At 53.6% G+C, this 8,102-nt stretch overlaps 1 protein-coding gene across 6 annotated transcripts in view; it reads right to left on the bottom strand.

Moving 5' to 3' along the window:
• Positions 1 to 1,931: 1,931 nt before the first annotated feature.
• The window catches only part of MYO18B (myosin XVIIIB), a 234,028-nt gene continuing 227,857 nt past the window's right edge, over positions 1,932 to 8,102 (bottom strand). For 2 of the 6 annotated variants that reach the window (XM_073223990.1, XM_073223992.1), the window contains exons 41-42: positions 4,409 to 5,636; positions 2,023 to 2,232 (exon numbers count right to left, since the gene is read on the bottom strand). In XM_073223990.1, the coding sequence (XP_073080091.1) occupies positions 4,421 to 5,636 (1,216 nt within the window). In that variant the 3' untranslated portion in view covers positions 2,023 to 2,232; positions 4,409 to 4,420. Of the gene's footprint in view, positions 2,774 to 4,408; positions 5,637 to 8,102 lie in introns of all 6 variants that reach the window. The other 4 variants (XM_073223991.1, XM_073223993.1, XM_073223994.1 and 1 more) reach the window with 4 other exon arrangements.

The following is an 8,102-nucleotide window of genomic DNA, read 5'->3' as shown; positions in this document are numbered from 1 at the left end:
GCCTTGGGCCCTGGGCTAAGCACAATGCAGATGTGGCCTAGGGTCCACATTTCTGGAATTTGCGGAGTCGGCCTGCAGGGAGGAGGACCACTTCAGGTCGGTTCTCTGCCCCAGGCTGGGCCGGGTTGGGGAATTTGAGAGGCAAGGGGACCCTTGCCATCTTCTAAGGATGTTAAGCTGACTTTTAACGAGCTTCTTCATGACTTCTGTTTCCTGCTGAACAATGAGAAATGCTTTGCTGGTGTTACTTGAGTTTAACCTTCTTGGATGCGCTGCTGCTCGTATGTCATTAAAGAACAATGACAGGCTTCTTCCTTCACGAAAATGTACTTCATCACACAAAATTTAGCAGAGAACTCGCAAGATCATTTTATCTTGATTTTTCTTTATGGCACTTCTCACTCTCTGACAGCGTATTTATTTTCCTGCTTATTGTCTGTCTCCCCGGCTAGGATGTTCCCTCTAGAAAAGCAGGGCGGCCCTGCCGGCTCACCATGGAGTCCCAGTGTGGGGAGCAGTGCCGGGCACTTCGCAGGTGCTCAACAAATACTGGCTGAGTAAGTAAGCCCGCTGGCACAGGAAGACGGGCTCATGGGCGCTCACAGGTTCCAGGCTCTAAACATGCCCACAAAACTCCGTCAGGAAGGCAGTATGAGTCTTTTCTTGACTTCCATCATTCTTTTTGTTTGGGGGCCAAACTGGGTGCTTGGGGCATATTTATTTGGTCATTAGAGGAATAATAATTGCCATTATTAATAAATGAGATCATGACCTCCTGTTGTATAGCATGTGTTATGGGCTGAATCGTGACCCCAACAAAATTTGTTGAAGTCCTAGTACTCAGGACCTCAGAATATGGAGGGCCTTTAAAGAGGTGATTAAGGTAAAGTGGGGCCCTTTCAGATGGTCCCTAATCCAATCTGACTGGTGTCCTTATGGGAAACATAGACACACAGAGAAACACCAGGGATGCACAGAGAGGAAAGACCGTGTGAGGTCACAGTGAAGAGACGGCCTCCTGCACACCCAGGAGGGAGGCCTCAGAAGCCACCCCTGCTGGCACCTTGATCCTGGACTTACAGCCTCCAGAACTGTGAGACACTACATTTCTGTTGTTTAAGCCACCCTGTCCTTGTTACTTTATTATAGCGACTTGAGCGAACTAACACACCAGTGATGCAATCAGGAGTTTAGGGGCTGGGACTGTCTACACCAGAGGGGTCCTGGGGATGGAGGCACTTTTCAGATATGACATGGAGTCGATGCCAACAGGAATTTGAACAGAGGCAGCATTGGCTACTTAAATGTGGGTGTAAGCTAATTCTGCTGTTTTAAATAGGGAATAATACATGTATTTATCTCCCAGGACTTTTTATAAAAATGCTTAGCATGTAGTATGTGATCAATAAACACTAGCCCGTAGGTTTAGTTTTGCTAATACTTTAAGGATGTTTAAAGAAGCAGGTATCCATGTGAGTACTGTTTATGGTACACATGTGTATTTGTGTGTGGGGGGGTGAGAAGGTATGGGGGGGCTGTGAGATGTTCATAGGTTCTTCAGTGCTGACATGGGTGGACACTGGTAAGGATACATGTATGTCCACCTGTCACATTCATTCAGGGCATGTGGATTCATTACCTTGTTCAGTGGTTCTTTCACCAAAATATCTCAAATGCTTGCCCACACATGCATACATAATGTCAGTAAGTAAATAGACGAAGGAAATATGATACAGGGAGGTATAGGAACTAAGGGAGAATGGAGAAAGAGTATTAATTTCAGTTTGATGTATCAGGGAAAACTTCCTGGAGGAGGTGACATTTGATCTGAACTTGGCCAAGTGAAGAGGAGCAAGGTCATTGCACGCAGACATATATAGAGAGAAATAGCAGTATACGCCCCAAACAACAAACAGTTTGGGGTGGTTCCATTCCTCAGAACCCTTCTACCCCGAGCTGCACCCCATCAACCCTCCAGAGTTCCAGGTAACAGGGTCACAGAACAGGGAGAAAGCACAGATGCCAAGGAGCCAACACTTTATTTGTACAGACCAAGCATGCTGGGAGCCCCACACCCTCAGGGATACGCCTCTGCCAGACCTCTCTCGCCTGTGAGGGCGGCTGTGCTGGCTGGCTCTGGACCAAGGGCCCCTGGGGAGCCTGGCCAGTATCTCTCTCTCTCCAGACATTTGTGGAGTCAGGAACTCTTCGAGGGCTGTGCATCTCAGGAGGCTGCAAACAAATGTAGTCAGAGCTGATAAATGGGACACAGAAAGTGTGTTTTGGTGGAGAAAGTGAGAGTGGGTGGTGCTCTGGAGTCCCATATGCCCAAGTAGCAGCATTCCTGCAGAGCAGCCCCCTCCAGGAATGAGGGAGTGCAGGTGGCGAAGGGCAACAAGGGGCGGGAGACCTGGGACAGAGCCCCTGAAGGGCCAGAGTTCCCCAGTGCCGAGGAACCTGACGCTTCACTGTCCGCTGGGCGCTGGGGATATCTCCCATTTGCATCAGACTCCGTGCTATGCTGGGTAGTTGGTATTAATTGTCCCCATTCTCCAGCTGAGGACACAGATGCCTGGCAAGGTTGCCCTGCTTGCCTGAGGTCACATGGCCAGTTCCAGGGGAAACTGAGCTTTGGGGCTTGTCTGGTTCCAAATCCCACACATTTGCATCATGGGGAATGGGGCTGCATTGCTGAGCTCCGGACTCCTGCTCCGTAGAGGTCAAGGGCAGAGGGCATTTTTAGGCGGGTGCTCCCTCATCATGGTGAGAATTGCTGGGAGGGAGGAGGAGAACTGAGTTAAATAAAAGGAAACATGGCAGAGACAAGATGTTCTGTAACAGCTTCGACTAAGGACTCTTCCCCATTACGGACGCGTGCCCTTTACTTGGCCTTTGAAAGTGCTCTCTGCGTCCCTGAGAGCATAATAATGTAAATGAACGTCAGATCTCTCCCCAGTAATTGAGAGCAGAGAGAAGGCCATGTAAGTCAAATTAATTTGCTCTGATACAGTCCCAGCCCATCTCCACGGAAGGCGCAATGGCTTTTTGATGGGCTGAGGGTGCCTCTCAGAATAGCAGGTCTCTGGACGCAGAGGACGGACGGCTCCTTGGAAGGAGGACCGGAGGCTGGGGTACCGTGCTGGCCAAGTGCCACGCAGGGCTGCTGTCCCATCTGAGCTTGAGCTGCCTCGAACTCTGGGTTGATTTGTGGAGATCCTGGGCTACTGATGGGCAGCAAGTATGTGCTGGGTCTAAACCTGGAGGGAAGTTGCACTTTTCCACTGACCCCAGCCTTCCCTAGGGGGCTCTGCATTTCAGGCAGGAGCGAGAAGCAGAATGCTCAGGGCCCTGCGGCCTGGAAGGTGCCCTTGGAGGGGTTGTTAGGAGCCAAGAGCACTGAACTGGGAGTCAGTGGGGGCTGGGTTGGTGGCAGACTCACTGAATGACCTTGATCTTGAGGTCTCCCTCATTTGTTCCATGAGGTTGGAACCTGGGAATCCCAACAACCCTTCAGGCGTGTGGTTTTATCTACCACAGCTTGGGAGGGCAGTGGAGGCACCTCTTAATCCAGCTCCACCAGCTTGGTTCTGTTTGCTCAGGACCATGCCTGGAATAGCATGAGGAAGTATTGCAGATGAAAGTGGGGCTTCTGGCGTTTAGAATCCCGGTTCTACCAGGGTGATTTTGCACAAGTGACTTACCATCTTTGATTCTCAGTTTGCCCACCTGTAAAACGGGAATAAGTCATACGCACCACCTCTTGGGTTTCTTATCGTGGATACTAAATGACCACTTGATATATACATTCAATAACTGTAAGCCATGAATTCCTCCTCCCACCTCCAGTCCAGGGAAGTGGTAGGATTAGGGCCAGGATGACTCGCTCCCGGGAGCAGGAAAGAAGGCGGAGGGAAGCTTCCCCCATCCGTGCTCTGGGACCTTTGCACGTGTCCCCTCCTCCCTCCAACCCGCAGCTTGGGCCTCAAGTTTCTCTGTGTATATTTAATGCATGAGCTGGACCCAGCTCTTCTCCCCTACCCTGGCCTGACCCTACCACTGAGGACCTCCTGTCATTATGGGGACAAAAGGCCATGCCCGCCTCTCCAACTCCAGGTGGAACAGAGAACTGGAAAGAAAACCATGAGGGGCGGCTTGAAAGTCCAGGGCCTTCTCGGTACCGCCCCACAGGACGCTCCTGCTGTCGGACGGGCCTGCGCTTTCACGCAATCAGTGGCACCTCCCAGAGGGCTTCTGATAAACTTTGCACACAATGCTTTATTTCAGTAAAACCTCTATAAGCCCTCATCTCTCGAGAAATTAGCAGCAACTGGCCTCCTCCAGGCTGCCAGACCTGGGTGGACTATTCCGTTTTCATTGCCCCAGAACGGACCCTGCCTGCTGCTTTTACCTGAGCTGGCTCCTACTTCTGGAGGTATTTCTTCATTATGCTCTCAACATCCTCTTCTTTCCTCCCTGCCCCCCGCTCTCCGTTCCCGGGGGCCGTTGGCTCACCACTGTCACCCTCTAGCTGCGGGATTCTTGGTCGACTCTTGATGCTGTCGGCGCTTTTGAAGGACACGACGGAGCTGGAGGAGGAGGAGGAATCGGAGAGGTGAGCAGGGTCCTCCTTGGCCTCTGGGCTGCTTTTCAAAACGGTCCTGATGCCTGAGAGGAAGGTCCTGTCGGCCTCTTCCATCTCCAAGGGGACACTGGGGCGCTGCAAGCTGGCCGCTCCGGCCAAGGATGTGGGGGTCTCGGGTTTCCGGACGGCTGGGAGGAAGTCATCAAAATCCACTTTGGTCTGGCGTTTGTAGCTGAGGCTAGGGAGCTTCCAGCTGAACGGGTCACTGCCCAGAGGTTCCTCCATGAGGTGGGCGAACTGGCGGTTCTGGAAGACGAGTGGCTCCTTCCCGAGGTCTGGACAGCCCGCGTCATCTAGCGAGGACTCCAGACAGCGCCTCCGAGGACGCAGTGTGGGCGACAAGAGTGTGTCCCTGCGGGCGGGCGGGGAGCTTGGTGTGCTCCTGGGGCTCGGCCCTGATTCCAAGAGGGACTCGCAGGAACTGAACCGGGTCTTCAGCTTCTCGGGAAGCGGGGTGGGGCCCTCCGGGCTCTCGGAAGAGATGCATCTCAGGCTGGTGGATCGCAGGAGTCCGGCCGATGTCCCCGTGGCGCCCTCCGTTTCCAGGGGCGACTTTGCCCCAAGCCTCTGTGAGAGGGCTCCCCCGTCACTGCCCGCCCTGGCCCTCCTCAGCGTGGATGCCCCGGTGGTCTGGTAAATGGGCAGAGTGGGCCAGTCCTCCAGGCCCAGCACCGACCCCTGGCCTCTCTGGGCTCTCTTCCTCCGCAGTCCTTCCACGAACTCCGACAGGGCTGCCGAAGGACTGGGCAGCTTGTCCCTAGACTGTGGGGACATGTCTGTCCTCTGGGAAGCCGGGGAAGAAGACAGCGCTCCTAATCTCTCCGTGGGCTTTCTCTGGATGCCACACTCTTCGCCATCCCCGAAATGGCAGTACTTTTGCCGGTGGAGGGCGAGAGGCAAGACGGACCTGTCTCCCGCGGTCTTGCTGTGGACGTCCTGGGCTCTGCGCTGGGCCGATGCCGTCTTCTCAGCATCCCCGGCCTCCTCCTTCATCCTGCGCCAGGAAGAAAAATGCAGTCGGTAGAAATCGTGAAATCCAGACAATTTGCCCAATTGGCGTGAGAGCCACTAAGCACAGGCGCGAACAGCATTCTTCTTTGGAGACGCCATCCCTACCGCACTCTCAAATGAACCGCATGATTTAATGTACAAATTCAAGCCATGCAAATGATTTCTTGTTGCTTTCAGAAATGCAATTTCTGTTTACAATTAAACCCAGCTAAGTACGTTTGAGTAGATTAAAACCGCAGCTAGGACAGATGACTTAGATTTACGAGGCGTCATAGCTGACACGATAGGACCTACCATCCCAGAGCCTACTGTGAAATAAATAATTTGCTTCTGGAAGACTAGAGGGAGATCTGCAGGGGGTTATTTATTTATTTAGGACCAAGCCCAGAGGACAAGCCCACCGAGCAGGACTTCTGAGTGTCTGTGACTTAAATATGCATCTTGGTGGGACACTCTCAGATGCCCCTAATTTTTTGTGGGGAAGGAGTGGGGGTAAAAACAGTCCCCCCAGAGCGAAAGATTTACATGAAATCCACATGAAACCCAGAGTATACACAAGAGGACAGACGGTGTCTATTCTAGGACTACGCCAGGCTTGGCTCTGAGGCAGAGGTATTTTGCAGCAGCTGAAGCAAAAGCACTTTCCCTCTGAAAAGTGGAAGCCTCGCAGGGAGGCGAAATTACAGACTGTAAAATAAAGGGCATCGTTTGAAGGAGGGAGCCTGGAGTCCATCAACTGTTCCTTTAATAAGTAAAATCTATTTGTCCTCCCCCTAAGAGAAACGACCCCCTTCCCGCCCACCAGCAAAGTTACAATTTATTAAGAAGCAAAAGAGGTGCCAAATGTCAGATTTTTGGGGTGGCAGACAAAACACGGGGCTGGGGCCTGAATAAGGCTGAGCGCAATGCAGATGGGGGTGTCTGTCCTGATGCTGCTCTGCGCTGTTCCTCTGGCTGTGACATCAGGATCCGCCCTCTACACATAAAGGTTGGCTGGGATTCTGTACGAGATTTGAGGAAAATGTCTTGTTCATCACTGTTTGATGTCATTGTTCCCATCCCCCTGACTGCACAGGACAGTTTAGAAGGAAAAGAGCTGACTACCACCACCGCAATCTGGGGAGGAAGCCGAGTCAGGGGCCCCTGGAGGTGGCGCCCAGAGGCAGGCGCAGGGTACAGATATGGCTGGGGACCACGGTCTTTTCCAGGCGTGCAGGGAGGGACCAAGCTGCCGCCTTCCTGAGCTCCCAGGGCCCAGAGCCGCAGCCATTCCGAAAGCCTCTCTCCTCAGGGCAGGCAGGTGCCTTGCTGAGCAGGACCCGTGGGCTGTGTTAGAGGTGCCCGTGGGTGGTGGGCGCAGGGCCGGTGTGCTCATCTGCTTCTCCTCCCTCCCCGGGCCAGGCAGGCAGAGAGGGCCCAGGCCACAGGGCGGAGCGGTGGGGAGCCCACAGGCCCTAGGCAGTGGCATGAGCACCCGCTCCCCGTACCTTTCTCAGTCCTTTTCGTGTAGGGTCAGGCTCCCTACCCCCCTCCAATCCTCCTGCCTCCAGACCCCCTGGCCCACTCTGCCCGAGCCACACCTGTCTCCTGGGACAGGCCACTCGCTGCTTCTGGTTTGCATTTACTGTTCTCGTGTGCTGACCTCAGAAGGAAAGCATGGCAGTAAAGGAAAAGCCCTAGGCACAGGGCCTGGCGCCTCGCTCCTCAAATAATGAGAGACAGTTATGACAAGTAACTAACAACCAATCATTAACGGCCATTAATCAGCAATAGTTTGCAGTTAGTGGTAGTCATTATTAACATGAATAATCTCTGACTCTGTAGAGCCTAAGCCACCACCGGACTCCACGGAAGCCTCAGCTTAAGTTCCGAGAGGGGAGAAAGGAGGAATGAATGGGCAGGGGCCTGTGCGCCCGTCCTTCCTAAGGAGGCCGGGCCCCCGTGTGCTAAAGCAGAAGCCACGCGGTCTGCCCAGAGCACCTGCCTCCGTCCCCACTTCTCACCTTTCACCTTCCATCTCCATCAAAGCTGGACGTGGCTGGAAAGGAGCTGGAGTTCTCCTTTGCGACGGCCCAAAGGTGCGTTTGTCAACATCGTCGCTCTGGAATTGCTCCCCTGATCCATGGCAAGATGGGATTCTCACCCCTTTGTTTATTTTTTCCTTCTTTCTTTTTTTTTACCCTAATCAACAGCTTGGAGTTGCCAGTGGGGCAGTGGTCTGCTGCAGAGGTGACGGCGGGCATTTCCGTCCCGTCTTGGCCTCGAAGGGGGCTGAGCATCACGGATGTGTCTTGGGCGCTCAGTCTTGTCCACCGCCTGCCGTGCAGGGATGGTGGCCTCAAGGGCTCCTGCCGCTCAATATCCTGGGACCCTGCCATCCTGCTCACCCAGCTCCCGCCCGCAGTGCTGGCTGCGGATGCCGAGAAAGGGCACAAGGAAAGGGAGGGAG

This window comes from Manis javanica, chromosome 15 (assembly GCF_040802235.1).
Source record: "Manis javanica isolate MJ-LG chromosome 15, MJ_LKY, whole genome shotgun sequence".
NCBI lineage: Eukaryota > Metazoa > Chordata > Mammalia > Pholidota > Manidae > Manis > Manis javanica.
The sequence above is the reverse complement of the archived record's forward strand: the minus strand, read 5'-3'. Positions and strand labels throughout refer to the sequence as shown.